Below are 25,868 nucleotides of genomic sequence, written 5' to 3'. Positions count from 1 at the left end.
TTAATTCTGGATCCTTTTTTTTTTTTTTTAAGAGAGCATAAATAATTGGAGCTTTTGGTTGCTCAGTGAAGCAGGACTGTCCAAGTTGGCTCAGGTAAATTCATAGTCAGCCATTAAGAACTTTGTTTTCACCTTTGTTTTACTGTGATTGGCAGCAAAAGAGTGCCAGGATGAACACTGAAGTAACAGAATAATGAACTTTGCAGCTATAGGGATGGATGACCATTTTCCAAGCAAATAAAAGAATGAAAGCGTGGAAACATTACACTCCTCTCTTTTTTTAAGAGGATTGAGAGAAATTGTGGTCCCTGAGGACCGAGGACAATAGTATGTTGAGTGAGGACACTATCAAAAGAAGATTCACAGAAAAGAGTCCCAGAGAACATAATGCAATATTTACTAAATCAAAAGAAATCAGAAAATGTGGAGGAGTGGTTTCGCAGTGACTGATGGGCTTATTAAAAAACACTTCTATGCCTTCTTCTTATTTCTAATGTAATCTTCGAGGCCATGATATATGTCTCCTCGCTCCCCTCCTCCTCTTGAATATATAGGCAAATAAAGATTAAGAAAAATTTGGAAGTGAGTGAAATTTGGTAATAGAAAATCTGTGGATGCTTGATCTACCATGGAACTGAGCCAGGATCCAGTTGCCAAAACAGAATTTTAGCAGGATTTCTATTCATGATGTCTTATAAATAATTATCACATACAGTTATCAAGGTCTTAGAAATAACATATGGTTTCATCTAAAATAACCAATAATTGCCACTTATGAAAAAATATCCTGAATATGAAAGTGTCTTGGTTGCAAATCTGTTAATTGCATGATTTAGTATCTTAAATATTTGTACCTGTTAATTGTGCTGTTAATTTTAAGACTACCCTGGGCTTGCAGTCTAGAGTATTTGCCAAACTCTAATCAATTAACCTTAAGTACAGCCTATTTTCCAAGATAAAGAAAAAAAGATTTCAGAATTAGCTGGACTGTAGAATACAAATTATATACCTCCAAAAATAAAAACTACAATTCCTGCAAAATTTCCAAGAAGTTTTGCAGGAATTCTAATTAACGGTTTCACATGGGAGTCCAGTACTATAGAGAATGTGAATTCGCATAATCAATCAGGATGCTGGAAAAGAAATCAGAGAAGAAAGCAGAGTGTGATGTTAAGGGATATACAGGGATTTGGAATATGAAAGACATAAACGAATGTAAAAGATAATCAGCTAATTAATATGAAGGCACAATTATTTTGAAAAAAATCCATGATAAATTAAATAGCTGAAGATTTTTTTCTTGACACAGCTACAATGAAAAACTGTCATGTGAAATCAGCTACTAAAGCATGAAAAGAAGCTGAAACTTGGAATGCATCCAGAAAGGATTAAAGTAGTTAAGTGAGACAAAGAAAGAACACTATATAAGGCAAATAGACTGCTCCAAAATAATGCATTCAGTGAAACTGGTTTCTTTGTCTGTTGCATGGATCTGACTTTCTCAATGGATTTAGCTTTTCAAAGGAATATGATTTTTTTATGTGTGTACAGATCAAGCTATTTTGGTTACTTATAATTGGTCTGTAACTAAATGCATAAAATTTCATAAAGTTCTGAAGTGTAAAAAACTAGGACAAAAATGCCAACTTGAAATTCTTTAGTTCTGCTGTATGCAGACACTCACTCATATGACCAAATCCTCCTTTCTTTGGAGGATCACATAATTTTGCTTAATCAAACCTCAAATTTGCTGTAGGTGTGTATTTATCATGGAACAATGAAGGAGAAACCAATACCTTGTGTCAATTACAGTGCTCAAATTCCCAAGGGCAAATGGCTTATGTCGAGCTAATAAGGAGCACTCTCAGCCTCCTGCAAGAAGTCAGCAGAAATCTCACCTAGTGCGGGAACTGAAATCAATTTCCCCTCTCTTTGGACATCCACCCTGGACTAGTATCTCAGATTCCCTCCAGAAACAAGGAGGAGGAAAAGTCACTTATAAAATTGTGTTGCATTTCTTCTTAAGGTAAACATCTGAAGTACAGCAGGTGAACTCTGTTCAAGTAGCACCTATTTTTCTCCCTTTTAACTATGAAGAGATTCCAAACAACCAGTTCAGCTGCCCTTTTTGAATAATAAAGAGCACCAAATACTTGCTCCAGGTAGTCTGAGTCCCTTTCTGGATGCTTACACTTATGTCTATTGACTGCAGAGGGTCCTTGCATGACCATGATCTAAGTCTGGCAACAAAGGTAAGTGCTTTATAGAACCATAGTATGGTTTGGGTTGGAAGGGACCTTAAATATCATATAGTTCCAACCCCCCTGCCATGGGGAATGACATCTTCTACTAGACCAGGTTGCTCAGACCAGCCAACCTGACTTTAAAATCTTACAGGGATGGGGCATCCACAACTTCCCTGAGCAACATGATCCAGTGCCCCACCACCCTCATAGTAAAGAATTTTTTTCCTAATATTTAAACCTACTCTCTTTCAAGCCATTCCTGTCACTATATGCTCTTGTAAATAGTCCCCCCTTACATTAAAATATATGTGGACCTTGATATAGTCACCAAAGGCTTATGAAGATTTAAGAATGGAAGCTATCTGGGTAGCATGAAAGAGGAAATGTTTCTTGATGGAACACTGTCTTTACTAACACGTAGTTTACTCACTCATTTATCTAATAACTCAGTAGCTGCACCTCAGGTATGCTTGTAAAGATTGTGCTCAGCCCCAGCCAAAAAAGAATGAACTGGTAAAATCTCTGAGCTCTTTGCAGAGGACCTGAAAACAAAAAACCTGCCTTTTTCAGATTGATTTCTCATAGAAAAACATCTTTGAATCTTTTGCCTTTAATAGGACTCGAACTAACTGTCCTTCCCTCTAAATCCTTACCTTGATTGTTTTGGCACTGTATGGCAACACTCAGCCAGATGCTAAAATGATGTCACCTAAGACAAATTAACTAGCTGACAAAGCTTTTTTTATATCCACTGCTTTCTGTGGGGGCTTTATGCTGTTTTAGTAACTGCACGGTTTGCTTTCAAAGTGCTTTAAAGATCATTTACTCTAACATTTCTACAGCAAAAGTAATTATCAAGTCAACAGTTCTCTTTAAGATATTTCAAGCCCTCTAAAAGCGGCAAAGGGGAACCTTAATAACAATGATATTTGGAAACAAATATCTCTCAACAGAGAAGTTTCTGAGAGGTTTTCAGGCCATTTCAGCTGCTTGTTTAGTTCAGGATCGGAGCCAGGCTTTTAAGTTGCTCTCTAGACAGCCACTTTGGCCAGGCAAGCCCTTTCATAGCAGTTCACAGATGGATGGACTGCCAGAGACAGCAAACAAAGGTGTGTATTTGGAGCTCTTGCTTTGGTTGCTGCTGCAACTGAGCCCAGGACAGGGAGAGACAGAGCATGACAGCCAGAGAAAGTGAAACAACTAGAGAGGATCTAGAAGGATTTGCAGAAAACACAGGACATGAGACTGTTCCCAGTCTTATAAGGATGACATGAACTCAAATAAGCACAGAATGCATCTTGGGCAGGCTAAGGTAGCAGCTGCCCAGTGGGTAGGCAGGACATGGTGTGCCAATGGCCACACCTGACTCCTTGATGCCAGACCTGTCATTTTCACTGCCTTAGTCAAAGAATCCTATGACTGGTTTGGGTTAGAAAAGACCTTAAAGACCATCTAGTTCCAACCCCCCTTTCATGGGCAGGGACACCTTCCACTAGACCAGGTTACTCAAAAGCCCATCCAACGTGGCCTTGAGCACTTTCAGGGATGGGGCATCTGCAGCTTCTCTGGGCAGCCAGAGCAACCTGTGCCGTCACCGAATAGAACTTTGGCAATAGCAAAGAAAAGCATCATGAAACTCAGAGCTCTGAAGGTAGTCACATATAGCAAACACCAAGCCCTGTTTGTGCTCAGAATGCTTCTGAGCACAAAAATCACCTAGCAGAATAAAAACCAGTAGGTCCTAGGTAAGGAGACGGATGACATAAAAAGTAATCTCTCACAAAAAAGGGTAGGTCATAACAAATTCTGAAGCATTGATCATCCAAGCTGAGTTCTGACTGCCCAATGACACTGTATTTCCTCAAAGGAAGAAAAAATGTTTTCCAAGTAGTTCAACTTAAAAATTAGACTTTATCTTAAATTTAGTGCCTTCATTTTTCAGTTTAATAAGATAAGTACACAATATCATTTCATAAATCTGGTGGCAGGGCATTGGCAGCTCGAGGCCAGATGAAATTTCCTAGGGCATAAGTCATCTATGTCTAGGTAAATTTACTGATAAAACCCTAATTTTTCAGTTGTTATTCTTATGTGGTACATTTAGAAATGAAAAAAAAAATTATATTAGTGCCTCTAGCTCAGTAAAATTGAATGTGTGCTATATGATATGCTATAATGATGCTTGCTTTTGGGAAATCACCTGCTAATTCCTTTTGTAGACGTGGGGATTTTGTAGATCTGACTCACTTTCACACACTTCAGTCAGCAGCTCTTGTACTGCTGTGCTATGTCAGTGCTGCCCTGAAAGGGCCCATAGGCAACTCCAGGATGTAAATAATGCAACATAACAATAACATTTTGCACAGTGGCAAGAGATTAGGATGATTTTGATCCACCCTCAATGAAAGGCAGCCCCTTTGAGCACTGCTCGCTTATTACTCCAGTCTCCACCTCAGGCATTAGCCTGTTGCCAAATTAGACTGAGGATTTTGACTCAGTCAATGAGCAAGCAACTGTGCAGCTTTAAAACATAAAAATCTCTTTTTTCTTCCCCCATTTATTTGAATTGCCCTATTTCTAGGAGTTACTACCCTAAAAACAGCTGTAGAAGATTGCTCCAGTTCAGTCTAGTGTTTCACTGGGAATTCTGCTCCATCTGTGACCTGTGATGGGATGCTGCAATACAAAGCAGGGCTCCAAGTCCTCCACAGAGGTCATGCTGAGTAGGAAGCTGGCAACCACAAGCAGAGGAACACAACAGACACCTATCATGACCTTAACCCCTCAACAAGATTTGCAAGGGGTCATTTGTCAAAGGTCTAATCTATCACTATGCTTTTTTTCAGGATGGCAAAACCAGATTGCTAGAGAAGAGCTGGGAGCCAGCCCCTCTACAGGTGCGCCAGTCTCCATCTGTCTATTTATGGAGGTTATTCCCCATTTCCATTAGCAAAACAGCTCATCTATTGAATGTCATTTAATCAACAAATGAAGCTGTCCTTGGCAGGATATCCTCAGTTGAAGAATAACTCCTCTTTGTCAGAGATGGAGTTGTACAACCACTTTCATTTGACTGAAAAAAAAAAAGCCCAATTAAATAAATACATAAATGTCTAAGTAAATTCTTTGGATATAGTTCACTTTATAAAAGCCAAATAAATATCCATTTTTAAAGAGAGCAGCAAACTGCTGGGCATTTCACAATATCGGCTCAGGTTTTCTAGAAAAGAATACTCAAATCCACTTATACATAAATTAAAGACATGACTATTTTTCCTGAAGCCTTTTTAAATATTGCTTTGGAATGTACACAGAAATGTGTGTGTTTGATGGGGGTGGAGGGAGGGGGGTTCCTCTTCACAATATGGGCTATCAGCACTATTTGGAGTGCCTATTAGTCTTGCCTTTTCAGAGTGCCTGAAGACATGACAAGCATTTCTTATCTAGTACACCCACTAAGGATTAGGGTTCTTAGCATTTCTATTTATTTATTTTATCTAGTTATGAGCATGTTACAGGGGGTGAGCGTTAGTCATGTTTGGGTTTCATTTAATTGCTAATTCTAGAACATTTCTGGTTAACATTACATTTCATGGTGCACAATTCAGCTTCTTCTCAAGAGAGTTCTCGTAGTTCCTCATCTGTACCTGCCTCTTGTTTTCATCCTCCTACAATGTAGATTGCAGCTCCTGGATTATCTTCTCTACCGTCAACCTAAAACATTTTTCCCCTTCACCTTTTGTAAATCCACAACAAATCAGTGCTGAATCCCCACCTTTCCGGGCTCTGTGGTCAAACCTGGTGAGCTTTGACCCTCCTTTCCTAACCACAGACACACATTCCCTGAGGCCCAAGCTGAAGCAGTTGCTCTACCATGCTTGCAGAGGAGTCAGTGCTGTCTGCTGACCAGCATTCCTTTGAACACCCTTTCCTTTGAGACTAACCACATGGGCTGAATTAGACTCTCAGTGGCATCCTCACTAGCACCTATAGCAGAAGGAGGGGCAGGACCAGCACTCCCATCACCACCTTTTCTTCATTAGTAAACCAGTGCAGGGCTCACAGCAGCTCAGATTTTCTGAGAGCATATTTTGAATGCAGTGTGGTTCTTCATACAACTCATTTCACAGACTCAGGGATAGAAAGCATATCATAGCGGCTTAATCAAATTAAATATTCAAATGAAAGCAATAATTGCTTAAATTTGTCTTGAGACTTAGTGAGATTAAGTCTTTGAAATATCATTCTTGGACTGTAGGCTATAATGAGGATGCCAGTGTCTAATGATTCAGAAAAGACTAGAGAGTTGGGGTTATCACCAACCAAGAGGTATTTATGAAAGATGAGCAGTGTGGTTATTGAATGGCCCTCGGACAGTACCTCTTCTTTATAGATGATTTTGATAACACAGCATCAACCAGACACTGCCATTAAGTAAAAAAACTCTAGCCAAGCATTTAAGTTCACTGCCAATGTACATGGAAAAGAGATGTTTAGTGGCAGAGCTGCCTAGCAGAAATCACTACAGCAAATTTCAGCTCTCATTATAATCTGCTAATTAATGTGTTAACATATGATTGCAGCAGATCAGTGAGACCAGCACTGCTGTCAAGTCTAGGCATGTATAACACCTGCCCTGTGTGCTCTGCGTCTAGAAAATACAGTACGAGTACATGCCTTCACAGTTAATGCAATGCATCTTATCATCCTTATGTGTATCTTGAAGAAAAGCTGTCAGCTGAAATTTTTTACATGTGTTTCTTCACTGACTTTAACAGCAGAGTGATTCAATTTATGGAAATATCGGACTCGTGAGTCAAGATCAAGACAATGAAGGTGGTCTCGGAGATCCTGCTCTGATTGTGGACATGATGGAATTCAAGATCACAGTTTGTAACTGCCCAAGTGCTGTCTTCAAGGAGCTCAGACTGGCATGACACCCACCTTCTGGGTTTGCAGAGAAATAACCTGGAAAGGTAACACCTTTCTGCACCTGGGAACAAACAGGGAAACAAGCAGGAATCACAGCAGCAGAGCTGCTCACGTACTTGGCATGGAAGAGCAGGCATCAGGGTGCACCAGTGAGGGGCTAGCTGGCCTTTCAAAGGGGGTGCTGCTCAATGCACTGGCTAGGAGCTACTTCAGGCTTCTGCACAGGATTGACCATGGGCAGCAGCAAACCTGAATGTTCCCTGCAACAGTTACCAGAGAGTTTTGCCTACTCCATCCTTTGAGACATCTTTCCACAGAGCTGGGAATCTCAGCTCCGGGACGTTTTTTTCTGCTAATACATTTCTGTTCCCTCTGCTCCCTCTCCTTTGTGTTTATATCTTTCAATTATTAGGTGAATAAAAATCTTGCAGGAAGTTTTTATACTTCACTGAAAAGAAAATTTAATATCAATACCACAGAAGGATATTAGAGTTCAGAACAACAAGGTAAAGCTTCTAGAGCACATTATACATGCCTTGGGCAACACCATAGGTGGTTGCTGATAAAAGCATCAGTGGCACTGTAGTGATGGGTACTGATATTGGTTATGAGAACTTTTGGTCCCGTGCCAGATCAAATGCACTCAAAACACCACAGGAATGGTGTAGGGGAGGGTGGCCAGAAGCATCTCTCCCAAAGCAATATTTTTTTATCTTTCAACCTCAATTCATTTTCATATCTTGACAAAAAACATTGTGAGATGGGAACAAATCTCCTTACTCCTGAAATCTGACAGAAACATCAGTGTAAAATTAAAAGATAATGCAGTAGGTTTGTATTTAACCCTAGGAGATCATTTCTGTCCATTATTCCTTGCACTGGGATTACTGTCAGGTCCTGCACAGGTCCTGCACACACAGCTATGGAAAGAATTTCTAAGATCAACTAAGGCTTAGCTTTCAGGAGCTGGAAAGGGGGAGCTCTGTGTGCTTGGGAGCAGAAGCTCTCAAGTCAGTGGGGGGTCAAGGTGCTCAGTCTCTCCTGTTCCTTCAGGAGGATTGCAGATCCCCCTCTTCGAGTGACACAGGATAAGAGAGCACTTACAGAGTACGGTGTCAGCAACTGCTTCAATCCTTCTAGCTAAACAAGGACCTAGATGAGCATTCAAACATCAGATCCTGATCATCCACATTGCTTAATCCTTAGGTTGCTGCTTAGCCCTTGCTTTCTAGACCTTCTCTAGAGAGACAAAGGTGTGAGCCTGGTTTGGCTTCATCCCTGGTTCTCATTCTCGTCTCATGTAGACATCACCAGTAAGATCACTGGCTTATTTGGGAGAAGGCTGACATAGAGAACACATGTAATTTGCCAGCTTTCCAAATATGTGAATAACAAAAAAAATATACTCTTTAAGCTTGAGTTAGAAGGCCATAAGCATGTCAGAATTCTAAGATAGCCAATTGTACTAATTGAGAATTACCCTGACCTGTGCAGTGATGGGATGCCTCTGTCTAGGTTGCCAGGGGTGTTAGCTCCCACACTGCAAGACTATTAAATCTAATTTATATCTTAAAAATATACATACATACATACACAGATTCCTTCATTTTATTTTATAACATTCTTCTGGAAAATATTAACAGAAAACTATCTGAAATTCCCTGCCTTAGCACCATACCAGAATTATGCAATATGAATAGCCTACCACTCACAGGTAGGTTACTTCTCCCAGCCTGAACTCATGTCCTAGTTTGCTCTTATGGTCAACACATAGCAAGAGTCTAAGGTGGCTCAGATGCTCTAATGATGACTCACCCAATTCAAACTGGTTGGAAAGGTTACCACAGGTTTGTCTGACTTCTTCACTGTCCCAGCCAAGAGGATAGAGGGCACAACCAGAGCCAATCAACAAACCTATGGGGAGAAAAGGAAGCAGAAGTTTATACAAGCAATTGCTATTAACTTTAACACAGGGTGCCACTTGGGAATCAAAGTGTCAAGCTGCCATTTGGGAATCCCAGAGAAAAAAAAGTCTCTTCTTCTCCTAAAAACAGTTGAAAATCATTTGGACTTCTACTACTGCATTCTGCTGCACTGTTTTAGAGCTGGTCTGTGGGCTGGAGCCAGCCTGGGCAGTTCAGCACCAAAAGCCATCCTCAGCTTCTGGAACTTTTATATGAGAGCTTTTAGACTCCTCTTCTACTCTGCAGAACTGCTACATACACAGTTTGAAAAACACAACATGGGGTTAAATAGAAGCTGTGTTAATCACAGTATTTACAAGCTGATTGCTTCTGATTAATTAAAACAACAATCAACCAGGGTCTACCAAAGTTCTAGCAGGAAAACTGACAGTTGTGCTAATCTTTTCTCATTTTCCTTTGGTTTTCACTCTTTCAAAACCAAGAGAATAATGGTTTCATTCCATCTGATCAATTCATAGCACAAATACACACTCCACAAAGTTTTCTCAAGTCAGTCAGCTGAAACAACTGAGGTCTTGAGCCATTTACCTATTATCATACTTGGCTTAACATTCACAACATGCTTTATTTTCTCTAGCCTTCATGCTGTCCTAGACAGGTGTGTTTTGGTAAAGTCTTTCCCTTCACAAGACCTTGCTCAATGCACTATCACTCAGTGTACTATGATTATTTTGCAAAAGTGGCATTTTTATCATATTGCATCCTCAGCTCTCACTGCAGCTGCTGCCAAAAAGCAGGTGTAGCCAGCAAAGCTTCTTACACAGACAGCCTACAGAGAACATTTCAATGTATATTACAGCATCTAAATGTTACCTCCTTTGTGTCAGATCTTACTTATAAGACTGGAAACAAATTAATATGTAGATAATGGGTTGGGAGCAACTGACACTTTGCAGGCTGTAAAGGCAAGCAAGTCGTCATAAAGTTTCTAGTGGTGCCTTTTACCTGCTAGGTAGAGCACAAGATTTCAGGCCCTAGAGCTGTCACTTGCTGACTTGCACATCTCTTGACCTCACACCACCATGTTCTTCCTCTCTTGACAATAAGGAGAATGTGCTCCCTGGCAAAGCACTTATGCTGCCATGTTCCTAGTGCAGAAAAGCCCTGGGTGTTGTGACAGAGACACTGGAAAAATCACATCAGTCTAACAGGAGTCCTGAGAGGGATTCTGACTCAGGGCCTGGAGCTTTTTGTACATTTCTACTGTCTTCATTCTCAAGATACCTAAACTTCTCATATTGCTGATGGTCCTGTAAGACACAGAAATCATCTTATTACGTTCTTTATTTGCTCAAAGACACACCTAAACAAGGCACTGAAGTCCAGAAGTGGTATCTCATCTTTCCTCAAAAAATGTTTAATGTCTTAGCATCTCAGCTGCTAGCAAAGTAGCTCAGCAGCTCTTCTGCTGCTCCTCCAAGCACACTTGCCCCTGTTTACACCCAATATTAGCTCCTTAGATCTTCCTCCACTAAGTTCAGATTTCTTCTTGCTGCTCAAGTCTACTTCTTCCTTCTCTTGTTGAGCAGTCTCTACTTGCTCCTGTCTCCCTGTCTACAACACATAATGAAAAAGAAATCCCTGAGGCAGCCCCCTCTCAGATGGTGCATTCACACAACAGCTGTAAAGACAGAAATGCAATTAAGGACACATGAATGCCAGATATTTTCAGAACTTTGCCTGACCTGGATATGGCTGCTTCTAATGTCCTCGCTAATGACTTTCACAGTATCATATGATTTTTTTCCCCCCCAGGGTCATAGAGCAGACAGCAGCTGGTAGAATCCATGTAAATGAGAATCACTTCTAATCAAATTGTCAGACAAGAGAACTTAGGCCAAAACTGGGTCTACATTTGTTAAAGACAGCTTAAGACTCTGAAAAAAAAAAACCAACTGCTTCTCACTTGAACTGTTAAAGCAAGAAAGGTGAGGCATGCACAGCATGGCTGATGTGCTAGGAATGGGCAGGACCCCGTGGGGCAAGGAGAAACATCACTATTAATTATGAGAATGCATGGGGAAGGGAGGAAGAGCACCTGCATGCCAGAGATATCCTCACAGACCAGTGGACTGTGACAGCCCTGGCCAGTCCTGCAGTGGTTCTGACCCCTTCCCATACCAGTCTTGGTGCCCATGACCTGCCCGGTGCCAGCCCAGACAGACCACAGCTCAGAAGCTGCACTGGCCAAAAGTGAACCACCCTGGCTGGGCTGGTTTCAATCAACCTGTGTACTTGAACAGACTGTCTGTGAGACCTTGCAAAGGCTCAAAGAGCTCCGTTGCGAGGGGCAGGGAGATGTATGGTGGGGGTAGGAGGGAAGGCAGGCTTGCAGCCACCTGCATTAGACCAGATGAAATGGCAGCCAGCCCTTCCTCACAAACAGGTCCTGGGAAAGCCTTCTGCCCAATTCTTCCAGGAGACCACAACAGCAGCACTGCAGGAAAGTGAAAGGACTATTAGCATAACAATACTGCTCCTCCAAACCCAGAACAAGCTCTTACTCAGCCCCTGCCAATTACTCTCCTCAGGTGGCAAGAGTGTCTAGCGCACATTGCATTCACAGACTGTTTGTTTTCAGCTCTCTTTAGGTTTTGTTGCAGCAACAGGTTCTTGTTTGGATTTTTTCCCACGAGTACTGCTCACAGCATTTTATACTGCCACTCTCCAAACACAGCTCATCCTCTTCCAAACATGTGTACCTGTTCACTCTTTCTGCCTCCAGTGCTACACTGAATACAGTGATCTCAAGCCTTGGCAACTTATTTCCTTCTTCCATTTCTGTACATCCATCTCTGTAAGTTTAAAGCCCAGTTTCCCTGAAAAGAAATTCTGTGTTTCAGTCAAAAATTCCTTAGCAATGCAATATACTTCAATGTTGAATTGCTCCAAAGAAGCTCATATATGGCTGCTTGCCCTTAAAGCCAGTCCACACTGCCTAGTAACCAGCCCACAGCACCCACCACTGAGCCTCACCATTAGCTGTGCCTCCTAGAAATAGATAAACCAAGTAAGGGCATACTGTCAGAAAGCCTCCCTACCCCAGCGACAGCTGGCTCTCCAGTTGGGTATGGATTTTAGCAGTGCTGAGTTCCATTTATGGAATACCAGCCATTGAGCACTGCAGCTTCCTTCTGCTTGCAGCCTGCAGTGTGATGATGAGATCAAATGGGAAACTGCTGCCTCTCACTGGTGCTGCCACATGACCCCCAAGCACGAGCAGCAGTATGTTTATGTGCAAAGGACAAGGTATAAAGCCATGGGCAAGCTTACACGCTTCATTTAGAGAACAAAAAACCTTTCAGAGACCAATGGTGCTGCCAGGAGCATGGGTCTACATTCCAATCTGGCAAAAAGGCTTATGCCTATAAATACTGGTTTTGTCATAGGTACCAACTGTCCACAAGTCTTAATGTTGTTGCTTTGGCATCTCCTTTGATATCACTAGTTTTCAGCTGGTTTTGATTCACCTTCAGACACTTCCCTGTAGTGTTGTGCATGCACCTATTGTAGATTTGTGTCTACTGACAAAACACTTGTGCTCCCCAGTATTTCTTGCAGGCAAGGTTAGGGCCAAACTCAGGGACTTGCTTTCAGCATAAGACTTCCACAAAGATTTAGAGCCTGCTAGTCAGCAAAAAAAGGTTTCACGAGTTTTGCTTTATGCCCTGAGGTATATTTATATGTATGAGCATGTGTGTGTCATGTCCCATTGCTTTCAGCAGGATTCTACATGACTTCATCAAGGTTGATGCTGCCTCAGCCTGCATGGGTAGTGAAGCTGGGAACTGGCATTTCAACTCCCTTCCTTTACACATGGAAGGTATGAAGCGTGCCTCAAAGCCCATGGTGTTAATAGGACTTGGACAAAAGCCCCTCAGCCTCTTCTTTTCCTTCTAATCAATCCACCTCTATTTGTAAGCAACTAATTGTGTAGATCAAACCCTGCAAAAGCAAAAAGGCTACATACTATTACTGCTAATAATTCATACAGGTTTACAGCCAATTTATTTAATCACAGAAGATGTAGATCCTGCTGAACAGCTGCAACTTCCGCTGAAAGATCTACATTAAATCCAAGGGTTGCAAACCCAGTGGAAAACATTAAGTTAATTTTGCAACTTCAGTAGAGAGCAGTTACTAGTTTAGCTCAAGAGTCACATTCTGGCTTGCTCTATGGTTATTGCATTTAGTCAGCTATGCTACCCAGGATACCACACCCATCTTTACAGCTGCTTAAAATGCTTAGGATGCCTATAACATTTCTTAAGAAAGGAAAAAAACTCAAACCTCAACATGCTGTAATTACCATCATCTGTCACCTTCCATTATCCGCTACAGTCATTAAAAGAAATTGAAAGGGGAAGGATATGTGCAGGTCTGTAAAAGTCATCTTCACAAAAGGGGCTGCAGCTTTGAGGTGTGAGGGAGCCAATCAGTGTGACAGGGCCAGCCAGCAAGTAGAGGTGCTGGTGGCACTTGGCTGCTGTTTTAGATGACATACCATGCACTAGTGGAGGTGTTGGCACTGTCACAGATCAGCTTTTCTGGAGAGGTTCCATACTTGGGAATGAAATGGGCTCCTTGCCCTGGTCTGTGAAACACTGCTACTGCGAGTGCTGCAGCTGGCTCAATGTGCTAGCAAGGCATGGAGAGACAGATGCAGGGCTGAGAGTGCAACTAGCCTTGGCAATCCAAAACTGGAATTAAGTGCTTGGCTTCAGTAATTAACAGGGTCCAATTTAACCACTAGGCTCTTTGCATAGTCCATGCAGAATGCTGGATGCCTTCAAAAAGCCTTAAAACCAGCCTATGGACTGAGTGAGGAGCTCCCAGACCTGCAAATTGCAAAATTACTATCCAGAGTAATCCTTGTCCATCCCAGACTGCCTTCCCTGTCCCTCTTGCTGTGACTATAATGCGTGATCATATTTTAGTAACACTTAGCACTTGAAAGATGATCTTGTCTGTCAGGAGTGGTGCTTGCGATTCAAAATTATTGCATATAACAGGTACTGCATATGGTGGATGCAGCAGGGAATGGACAGTAATTACATTAGTGATTTGGCACAGATCTAGGTCTCATCTTCGAAGTGATAAAGAAATGATTTGTGGTATGCAGCAATCAGCTTACTCCAAGAGGTAAAATATTAAATACTATTAATATCTCCAAGAATAGCCTGGATGCAAGCAAGTCTCAAACAATGAATACAGAAGGATTAACAAACCAAAGGACATTAACCAGATTTTGCTGCAGGCAGAGTTACTGCACTCAGAAACACCAGGACTGATTAGCAAAAGTCAACACACAGATTAGGAAGCTTGCAAATCTCTGTAGTGGGCAGTCCTCAGACTGTTGCTGTGGCTTCCATGGTAGCCATCCACCCAAGGATCCGACATGCCTTAAATAACCCACGTAGATATCATATAATAAATTAATTGTAACTGTCTTGACAGTTCATAGCTAGCAAGTCCTGTTTTACAGACTCAGCTCTTCTGCTCACTTGTTGAGTGCACAGCATGCCCCTGATTACTAAATGGCTCATTCTTGGTTTTTTTTGTCAGCCCATTTAATCACTGCATCCCCCAAAAGCCTGTTGAATAAAGCCAAAGCTTCCACAGTGTTCTTCCTTCTCCCTTGCATAGGGTAAACCTAAGCACATGATTCGGGTAAGTCTGATGGGGAAAAAGACCAGTCTGATGAATAAAGAGAGGTGGTGATGGCAGTGAATGAGGCACTTAGCTTTGGACTCAGCCTTGCTGCTACAAAATTTATTTTAAAATGGTAACTAAACCACAGTGGCCCTCTATATGCATTCATTTTTTGTATATCCTCAGCTCCAGTCAGTTCTACCCAATGAATGCAGTGAAAGGGACTGCTGGGCACCATAGGGCCTTCTTGGCCAGCAGTTTAAGGGGTCTGCACTGTTGTAACAAGGACCCTGGGAAGCCACTGAAGCGGGAAGAAGCAGTGGCATTGTAAAAATCCAATTTGTATTTTCACTTAGAGAAAATAAAAGGAATGGGTCAGACTTGATATATGTACTGCAGAGAGAAAATGAAACCAGAACTGAAGGTTGCTTTTTGTACAGTCACTTTATAGTGAGAAATATCTTCTTCAAGTTATCTTCCTCTTTTATTTCCTCCATCTTCTACTTTTTCTCCTTTTATTTTCAGGTCTGACCAAAAAGAAACCTTGCTTTTTTGTTTGTTTGTTTGTTTTGTTAGGGATTTCTGCTGTATACTGTTCATCTGACAGATATTCAGGCCATCTGGAGAAGATGACAGACAATAATTGGAAAGTCATACCTTTTAAGACCATTTTAATGACGATTTTTCCTTTCACATTTTTTCTCTTTCTCATTTTTGCCAGTCTGAATCTTCAAGGATGATAGAAAGTTTTCACATTCCCATCTGTCATTTGAAGGTACAGTAATCTTGACAAGCAAAACAAAACCAATTTTTAGATGCAGCACGGACTTTGACTCTCTGGTTCTTGTGATTTAAAAACTCTCCTTTCTGTAATGGTTTTAAAGCATTTACCTGCTATAAAAGTGAGTCTGAAGTGTGAAAGTAAAATTGAGCTGGCACGTGAAGTTGTCTGCTGCTTTCAGACATACCTTAGCCAACAAACAATATGGTTAAAAAACTGTGATGTGAAATACTTCAGTAGGCACAGCTTCTGAAGTCCCTGTTCAAAGAACTCTCCAGGAGCTGCAAGCAGTGGAGTCATAGAAGTGAGTCAGAACAGATTAAGACAAACTCCAGAGCCTGGGCAAAGCAGCAGGACCTGACAGAGGAAAGAGGGGAGCACGGCCATGCCAGCTGCAGGCAGCCTTGCTCCCATGCCCATGGGAGTCCAGCCTCAACTTAGGTAGTGAAGCACATTGTCTTTATACCGACAGCCCCCATCATTTCACTCAGAACCATCCCTTCTTTAAGTTTACACTTCTACCTTCTCTCAGCATCATTGCTTTTTTCTTCTTTCTCTGTTAGGCTTAAACACAAGATCACCGCTTGGGGCAAAAGTTCTTAGTAGTCACTGAGCATGGGGCATTTGACTGGTTCCTTACTAAGCCTGAGCTGAAAGTGCCTCATTTGAGAGAGGATACAATTGCCTATTATGAATGAACGCAATAAGGGACTCCCTTGTCTGAGTGTCCAAGCAGAGGTCCTCAGGGGCACACAGACAGAAATTTTATCTACGCTGTACGAAATTTCTTCCCGTTCCTCCTCACAAAGGTCACAGCATAGGAGACAGCAAGTCAATTCAGGGTTTTACTCAAGGTCAAGGTGTTTCTGCCACAGACTTTGCTATAGCAGGACATTAGAGGGACTCTTAAATGCAAAGCAAAATGAAGTGTAAGAACAATAAAAAATACTATGACCTTCAGCTTTGCAGATCTTGCCTCCAATAACACTGCTTAATCTTGAATGTGATGGAAACAGGGTTTCCATCCAAGAGCAAAACCCAACCACCCCTTCTCTTCTGGTTCTGATCTCCAGGTTGTAATTCACTTCATATGACTTTACTTAGCTCCCCTCCCCCTTACTGTCAAGTCCCACCCCTTAAATGAGACTTTTTCTATTATTTTGGGTTACTCCACATCATGAACATGCCCTGCCTGGCAGCTGCTTGGCTCCAAACCTCAGCAAACAGCCACAGCGAAGAGCTGCCACTTGCCTACTACTGCTTCCTGGAGCTCTTGGAAAGCAAGGCCAGTGGCAGGGGAAGACTAAAAAAGGTATTAGGAATACCTGACAGGATCCAGCCAGCAAAGTGCTGTGTCATGGCAGAGTTACAGCCCCCACTTTCACCATGACCAAGGGCATGGGGCAATGGAGGGTGCAGATGGGAGTTTTCTGACAGATGAAGCAGCATGTGGCTTTAATTTTCATTTGATCAAAGGTGGTGTGCTCATTGTAACAGAGGTGCTTCAGGCTCTGAGAGGGAAATTTCCCCACCCAGACATGCTACATTACTACCCAAAGGCTCAAGACTTTGTGTGCTCTATTTGTCACTGAGCATTTATTAAGCAATACTGAAGGCTTCAGAAAATGGGGCTGGGAGAAACCCAAAAGAAACAGTGAACTAGGGAGAGCAGAGAAATCAAACACAGAACTGCCACTAAATGGAAATGAATTAATAAGAGCCATTTGATACAAGGACAAGTGATAGGGACGTGGCAGCTGCTGCTGTGGAAAGGAAAGTACCAGCACAAATTTCAAAGCCCTGCAAAATAGGTGCTGATGCAGGGGGCTCCAGGAGGCTGCAGCTCCTAACACTTCCAACCCCTGAAAATCACTCCTGGAAATGCTTCTTGTAATAAGATATTATAAAGCAGCAGTATAAAGGCTCCACAGTCTGCAGAGGTTGGCGCTAGGTATTAAGAAATCCAAGAGTTTAATAATATTTTTTGTATGTGGTAGAACTAATATGATATTTGAGAACTAGCTGAATTATAGCGTGTAGCTGGACATTTCACTGAAAACTCCTTTATTGTCATTTACTATTCAGAACCATTCACAGGATTAAGAGAGATCCACAGAATCTGGGACCTGCCTGTTCAATTTATATCATACTGGTTATGGTTAAGTGAGGCTAAGGTTGGCCACAGAATAAAGGTGGAAGGTATCTGGAGGAGGTACCAATTTATTAAAGAAAGAATATTCACTGAAGCAGCGACTTCAGACTGATTCTCTTACCACTAAATCACAGAGTTCCTCCTATATTTTCATTCTCTCAGTCAATGACAACACAAGTATTTGGTACCAAGTACAACACCATTCAGAGAGAAGCTCCAGAGATCCCAAGGGATGAGAGATCAAGATTCAAATCAAGGGAAGAAAAAGGTAAAAAAGAAGAGTTCCACCGTAGCTATTACTATGAACCAGGAGTGCTGGGTGTGAACGATTGGATATGAGAGATTATAGCATCACCAGGTCTTCTTCTTAGGGCTTCCTTCAATATTTACTGGTTACATGCCCATGGATGAGGTAAGTGCAGGAGTATTGAGATGGTGAATTCTCCAGCGTTTCAATACAAGGTACAGCACTACGCACTCTGCATAAGCCCAGACTTGGCTGCTTTTGTTTGTCTAAGGGGACACTTGAAGGCACGAAAGTAATTACCATAGTCATGATTCAGGGTTGGTCCTGTTTTAAGCAGAAGGTTGGACTATTTTCACATCCCTTCCAACATGAAAGTCTTTAAGAATCTGTTCTTCCATCATTCAGGCAGCTCAGCTTAAGGCAGCTGGGGCTCAAGTCACATGCATGCACACAGGACTACTTGCATTGCAGCTGGGTGGCCCACCTGCTTCAGAACAGCACAGGTCTTCCTTTCTAGGTGCCTCAGATGACACAGGGCATATCAAACCTGTGAAAATGCCTCTGCAGTGGCAGTTGAATTGAGATCTTTGTCAGTACAATCTGGTGGAGTCTAGAAGATATTCTTCTCATCCTAAGGAATACATAAACATAGGTCTATGACTAGAACACATCTAAATTCACAGAACTCTAAGACAGCAAAGACATTCCACATGGGACTGGTAGACACGACACAGAGCCAGCAGGGAAAGCCATATGCATCTGGACTAGCAGCTGGAGGTGGAATAGCCAAGGGCATCTCAAATGGCACTAGACACTTGTAGGTCAATGATTGAATTATGCTGGCAGTATCAACCCAGAGTGGAATTTAGCTACCCAATATGTCACCTTCTGTCAGTTTAAGTGCTGTTTAGCTCTTCCAGCTGCCCCTCTAGAGCAGTGCAAGATTCCCCTAAGTCCCCTGTTATACCTACCAACCCACACAGAGATCTTGCAGACCCTAGGGTATCTCTAACAGTGCAAAGCATCTAGATTTACCTAATGAGTTTTACCCTAGATATCTACTGATCTTGATGTGTGCTTAGAAACCTATCTCAAGGGAACAAAGCTGTACTGTAAACACCTTTAAAAAGTGTATGAATCCGTAATTTAATCTGGCCCAAAGTTACCTACACTTTACTTTATTCCTCATCTTTTACCTTCTGCTCTCATTCTGCCCTTAAGATGCAAAGTCTCAATTCCTGTCATGAATTCTGTCTTCCTTTATGGGAAATGACCTGAAGAAGAGAAGATTGAAGGAAAAATTGTCTTGCTGCTGAGCATAATCCTGTATGCTCGACCTTAAAAGGAAGTTTTTTGTATGGAAACAAGTTGCTGCTACAAAATGTCCTTGGTCTGCCTCAATTGCTGCCATAGAGCTAGACCACTCAGAACTAGCTTTGCTGAGTCTCTGAGTCATTCCTCCCAGAGTGGGTCGTACAATAAAATGATTGACACCACTCGTTCTGAAAAGGATGTGACATGGGCCAGTTAAAAGCAGAAGGAATCCACAGAGTGGAACTGAAATGCTTGAAGAATTCCAGAAAACACTCTGGAGTTTAACTGTCAGCTCATTTTTGTTTGCCAAGCCATGATCAGTGCTTGTACATTACAAGCTTTATGGGAGAGAAAAAAAAAAAGAAGCCTGAGCATTATCACATGCCATCAGATTTCTTTATGTGACAACCCATCTATGTGCTCACCCCCTTGTTTTGTGACTCAGAATCAAATGCTTGACAGTTCAAAGAGTCTAGAACAGCATATGGCACATGGCATAATGTATTTAAATAGAAATCACTCTATTAGAAAAACAAGGGTGCCTACTGCAATTAATAAAAGGTAGTTTAATAACTAACTTCCCAAAATGCATAATTCTCCATGTAGTGATAGCAGATAAAGCATATTCTTTTTCATTAATATGAATTTCAACAGCAAATGGACGCTGGCCAAAACTAGTCAGAGCTTTTCAGAAGCTCCATGATGGTAGTATTTCCCAGTACGTGAACTTATCTCATGGAAGACAGTAATGAGGGAATGGAGGCAATATATCAGTGAAAATGCCTAAGCAGAGAAATGGATAAATGGACAGGTATCTCCATATTTTTTTCAAGATGAACTGGGCAGATTAAGGTTGTTACAAGCATTAAGTAAAAGTCTGCAGCAGCCTGACTCCTGAGCACTGTTCCAGTGATTCGCCGCTAGATCGTCAAAACTTTTGGAAATATTCAGACATGGATTAAAAACAAAGAATTGCTTTTTCGTGTCTATTAGTTCACTGATCTGTTAAAAAGCAATAATTTGTAGATGATGAATAAAGCAACTAAGATATCCAGACAATGCCTTAATTTCGGTGGCATAACCCCAAAGTCATGGGGAAACTGGAATAGATGCAAAGCATGTATCCAGTGAAAGAATACTACATACCAGGCTTTTGCCTTTTTTTTTTTTTAGTTGGTTTTATTTCAGTTGAGCTATCCAAGGATTAATAGAAGATAACCACTACACATCTCAGTAAAACCTCAGCAACACTCAAGACTTCAAAGAAGCATTTTCAGTACACACTCTGCAGACCATTTTGCAAACCATGGAATACTTCCAAGCAAATTCATACACAGTATTAGACAATCTATACCTGCAATAAAGATTGTATGGGTCCATATTTCTACTGGAGAGTCTGTAAGACCCCTCAAATCAAACAAATTTGGAAATTACTTCTCTAGATAGGAAATACAGTAAGATAAATAATGCTGTAAAAGTCAGTGGCAGTCGTCAAGCACAGTTGAGAATCACTTTTCTCTCTATGCTGTTCTCACTGGTGGTTCACAGGATTCTACTCTGCAAAAATGTACACACCAGCACAGTTGATACACAGGCCTGCAGCCATCAACTGCATCTCTGTCCCTACAGTGCAGAGCCTGGGATAACTCATAGACAGTGAAGTGTTGTGACATACATGGGAACTGGTAAAGATGAGGACAGTTTAATTTACTCTTTGCTGCTGCATTACTGTAGCTGCAGCATTTTTAGCAGCTTTTTAAATAAACTCTGCATTCACAAGGCTACTTGCAGAGCACACAGCTAAGCACATAAATTAATCTATGCATGAACAAAGGTATACTTGGTGTCATTTGCCTTTGTGCTGAATTACAGTGGAAAAATCAAGACGAATGTAGTTAAATTTAAGCAATAATAGACTCCATGTCAAACCAATTGTTCAATGGTTTTCTCAATTAAACTTAAAATAACTACTACCTCATTCTCAGCTACTTTGTTTTCAGTAAGAGAGATGGTAAGATTCAGCATAGCTCCAATGAGAACTATGTGACACTCAAAATACTGTTTCCATACTGTTAGACAGTCTGTGTTCTGTTCTGTATGATTTTTACATGCCCCAAAGTTTGCTCCATGAGGCATAACCAAGAAAAAGAGATATTTTTATTTTTAAAAACAAATATAAATATGGAATTTTCTGAAGGCATTCAAACTCAACAACTGACCCAATTTTCAGAGGAAAAAATACTCTATCAAGTCAATTTCCTTCAAATAGATACCATTTTTCAGTTTGCCACAAAATGTGATAAATATAATTTTGGATAGCAGCTGCAGTTTGTTACAAATATATTGCACATCTGCAGCTCAGAAAAATTTGGCACTGCCACTTACTCTCTCCAGAGAGGATCCATATGGACAAACTTACCAACATCTCAATCATACTTAACTCTTCCTGTTAACAAAAACCAGTGTGTGAGAAGGAAGAACTGAGTAGAAGGGTATGCTTCTCCCATGATGAACTCATGAGTCCACATTTGAACTCATTTTGAAATGAGTTCAGTAAAGTTTAATAATAAAACTCAGGCTGGAAGGGGCATGAACAAGTCACCTAAATCATCCTTCAGCCTCAAAGTCAGGATAAGCTCTACTTGTTCCTTTCAAAAGAAATATTTGCTGAATCTGTTCTTAAGAAGCCTCTCGCAGTGGAGATCCCACCACCTTCTAAGACATTGTGTTCTTGTGGCTCTGTGTCTGCAACAGAAGCTTTTCTAACCTCATTGCCTAACCTGTATCTTCCTGTAATTTAACTTCACTCCTTGAAACATGGACTGTGCTAAACTCCTACTAGAGCTCTGAGAAAGGATTTCGTTTTCTTCCCCCTTTGCAGCACTTTCCTCTACAATGGATTAAGCAGTCCTGATATATTCATTCTTTTCCTGGAAGAACTGGCCATTCCCTACAGCCTTCTCCTCCTTCCCACAGGATTTCTGCGGCTTCTGGCTTTGACAATCTGTTGGAATTTTCCTTTCAAAAAACAAAAAGCCCTGCCAGAATACTATCAGAGCAGCTGAAAAATGAATCAAACTTGTTGCTTTCAATGGAGACAACCCAAAAGGAAAGTTAAGCTAAATGAAGACCTTGAATGTGATGGCAGCACTAACTAGCAAAACCCTAAACTGAGCTGTGTGACTCTTGGAGCTCATTATTGTTCTCTCTTGCTAAAAACTTCTCAGAAATGATGCTCTATGAGCAGTGAAAGACTATTCTAGCAACTATCTGCTATAAAGGCTGTCCTTGATAAAAGCCTATCATTGCCTTGATGACATCCCCAGCACTTCATATTTCTCCTCAAATTTAAAAGATCATTGGCTTAATGGATTAATACTTAGTGACTGGAGCATGCAATTGCATTCGTATTTAGACCTAGGAGTAGGGAGTGCTATGGAGCAATAGTAGCAATCACTGGACCTCTTACAAGGTTTGAGAGAGAATTTAAGAAAAAAATGGAGACAAAAAATGAACAACCTATGAGAGGAATGTTACATGGCTGCAGAAGCCACTAATGATGACACTTGGACTATTTATAAAGCCTTCAAGGAGGAAAAGTCCCTTATTTTCAACTCTCCTCATATAATAAGCACTGTTTGCATTCTTCTTTCAGAACCAGCTGACTCCTGTGACACATACAGCTCCTCACTGGCTGTTTTTGTCACGGATTCCTGCTTATTCCTTTTTTGTCAAGGAGTCCCCACAACTTATACTTTGGATATGAAATGAGTGCCCTATGTTTTCCGAGATGCAAATAACAAGTGATGCCAAGCCAAAGATGTTTGACAGAGCTACATATTCAGCAAACAGCCCCTGACTGGAGCTGGAGTGCAGTTTCTGGTGTGAAGGCTGAGCCAAGCTGCTTACAAAGGCTGCAATCTGCTCCTGGTTCCTGCAGTTGGCTCCTGCTTTCTACAGTTTTCACACATCGCTGTTCATACAGAATGCTGTTTTACTAATGAATTCCAAAACATCAGTTCCCTTTATGGCTTGGACAGGGGCTGGTGCAACTATGGCCCCATAAAGGTTATAGGATATATTTTTAAACTTGTGAAAGTATAACATTTAATATACAAAAACACGGGTAATTTTCACTGTTGGAAATTGTTAAAAACCAAGTATATTGTATCATGAGAGAAACCGTGTCATCTTTTGACTTTCTTTTGAAAAGTAGAATAATACCCAGCAACTGCTTTAAGGGAAGGGATGATCCCTCCCGCCTGGATCTGATAAGACTTTTCCTTGTCTAACATATGTACTCCAGGGGCACCTTCACTGTAGCAAAAACTGCATCCAGAAGTACCAGAAGAGCCCTATAACTAAGTCAGAAACATGGAGATCTCTTTAGTCCTGGCCTTTTTAAAATGTAAATGTTCATTTTAAAATGATACCATCACAGCTTCCAGGATAAGATGTTCATCTTTTTTTTCTTCTGTATATTTTACTGCTACTGAATCCTTGTTCTGAATTATCAGAACAATAATTAGATTCCAGGGTCGGGGGGGGGGGGGGAAGGGAAGGGCAGGCATTCTTATTCCCCTGAGAGGAAGAGATAAAAGTTTCATTTCTGAAAGCTGATGTGCCAACAGCGGATACTGGGGAATTGGGATTCCTGCTTAACTGCATGGGAGAGTTCAGTAAAGTTTATTAATAAAACAATTTAGATAAACTCCATTTATGCATTATTTGTACTAGTATCTTGGCAACTGCTTATTTAGCATCTTGAAGACATCAGGAATTTTAAGGAGAAATACTGAAATATTCCCTCAGACTGTAAAATCTTTGACAGAAATGGGTCTGGGAAGTAATGAGGGGATTTTTTTCTGTTTTTCCTTCTTTTTCTTCCTCCAACTAAAAACAATTTTCTAATATTCTTGGCATAACTACTATAATGAAGTATAATTTATTTGATCCTTATACAGCCCCCTTAGGATTACTTCTTGCAGATAGCCAATTATAAACTCTTACATACTTTATAGCCCTCATTATGTGTGACTGAGGCACGCTAATAAATAATGCAAAACCCCTTTTGTACCCAGTCTACCTTGTGAGAATACCAGGATCTGGTATGGAGGGGAAAAGAGCATTGTAATGCATTCTTATTTCCAAATGGACTGAAAAACTTTCTAGCTTCAGCTTGCTTCCTTGGGACATTTTCTTTTTTTTCCCAGACTGGACTCCTGTGGCTTGATTCATTACTAGATAAAAATCAAGTTCAAATAGAAATGGACCATGACACACAAACTGTCACTGCTGTGTCACTTCCTCGTGACATCCTGTCAGCTGCAGACAAGAAAGGAGGTCTGGAAGCAGAACAGCCAGGTTGAATACAGATGAATTGATATTCGGTTGTAGGCTTTTCACAGTAATGAAGCAGAAAGGGCCAAGGCTCAAGGAACACATTTCACCCTGTCTGCACTGCCTTTCTGGTGCAACTTCCAGACACCACCAGTGCTCAGGTCAAGGCTCTGGAAGAAAGCAAAGCAGCTCTGACTATCCCTCAGCTCCCAGGATTTAAACAGCAGTGAGCAACTCAGCAGAGACATGCAGTTGAATAGACACATATAAGGTCCTGGTGGACTGCTTTATTTTATCATGTCTTTAACTGACACGATGACACTTTTTGAAGCCAAAAAGCTGCAACCATAATGACTGAGAAATGTTACCAAGATCACTGCAGAGACCTGGGGGGTCACAAAGGTTACAGCCGACTTCTGTCCCCACCAGGGACTTTTGTGCAACTATTGTGTTCCTCATATTACCTCTTGAAGCCTTCTTTTCCCTACATGAGGAAGAGGGGATAATAGTTCCAAAAGGCACAGGGATTTCTTGTCCCTATGTGGTGCTTTGAGACCTTGAGACAAGGTGTTCACACAAGGTTTAAATTACTACAACCCAGAACATAAGTAAAACAAACAACGAGGTGAATCACATAATTTTATTGGAGGACTCACTGAACTCAAATTCATTCAACTTTATTTCCTTCTATCCTTTTATTTAACAGGGAAGGGAAACACTTCAAAAAATCAAAACAAGTAAATAAGGAAATGCAACTTTTCCAAGGGCATAGCCCACCACAGCCTATGCTCCCAGAGGAGTGGGCACAGCTAGTTTCACAGCCCGTGATTAGGCCTGAATGTACAACTCTCGGCACCAAAACTAGGCATTATTCAGTATATGATACATCTTCAGCTAGTGTCTACATGGCCACAGTTAATTACACAGTCTGAGATTCCAGCAGACATCTGGGTCTACAGCATCTTCCAATATCCCCATGTGGCTTAACACAAATGTAGAACAAGTGCAGAGAAAGAAGGCAGAAGAAAGAGTGGCTGTATAATACTAATACCTTAGATACAGTTAAGTTAAAGTCTGCCACTGAACCCTGCTAGATTATGCAATTAAACCAGAGCCCTTCATAGCTGGCTGTGGGGATGGCAACGAACAAAAGAAGCAGAGACATTTGCCTTTGTGTGCAGCTACAAAGAAATTATCTGCCATTTTAATTACAGGGCTC

General features: G+C 41.2%; 1 protein-coding gene across 1 annotated transcript in view; it reads right to left on the bottom strand.

Moving 5' to 3' along the window:
* Nucleotides 1–25,868, bottom strand: part of LHFPL6 (LHFPL tetraspan subfamily member 6) — a 137,760-nt gene that overhangs the window by 4,414 nt on the left and 107,478 nt on the right. The window contains exon 2 of the mRNA XM_029961012.1: nt 8,994–9,092. Within this exon, the coding sequence (XP_029816872.1) occupies nt 8,994–9,092 (99 nt within the window). The remainder of the gene's footprint in view (nt 1–8,993; nt 9,093–25,868) is intronic.

Source organism: Manacus vitellinus, unplaced genomic scaffold, assembly GCF_001715985.3.
Source record: "Manacus vitellinus isolate BGI_N305 unplaced genomic scaffold, ASM171598v3 scaffold_2_pilon, whole genome shotgun sequence".
Taxonomy (NCBI): Eukaryota; Metazoa; Chordata; class Aves; order Passeriformes; family Pipridae; genus Manacus; species Manacus vitellinus.
This window is presented reverse-complemented; position numbering and strand designations above follow the sequence as displayed.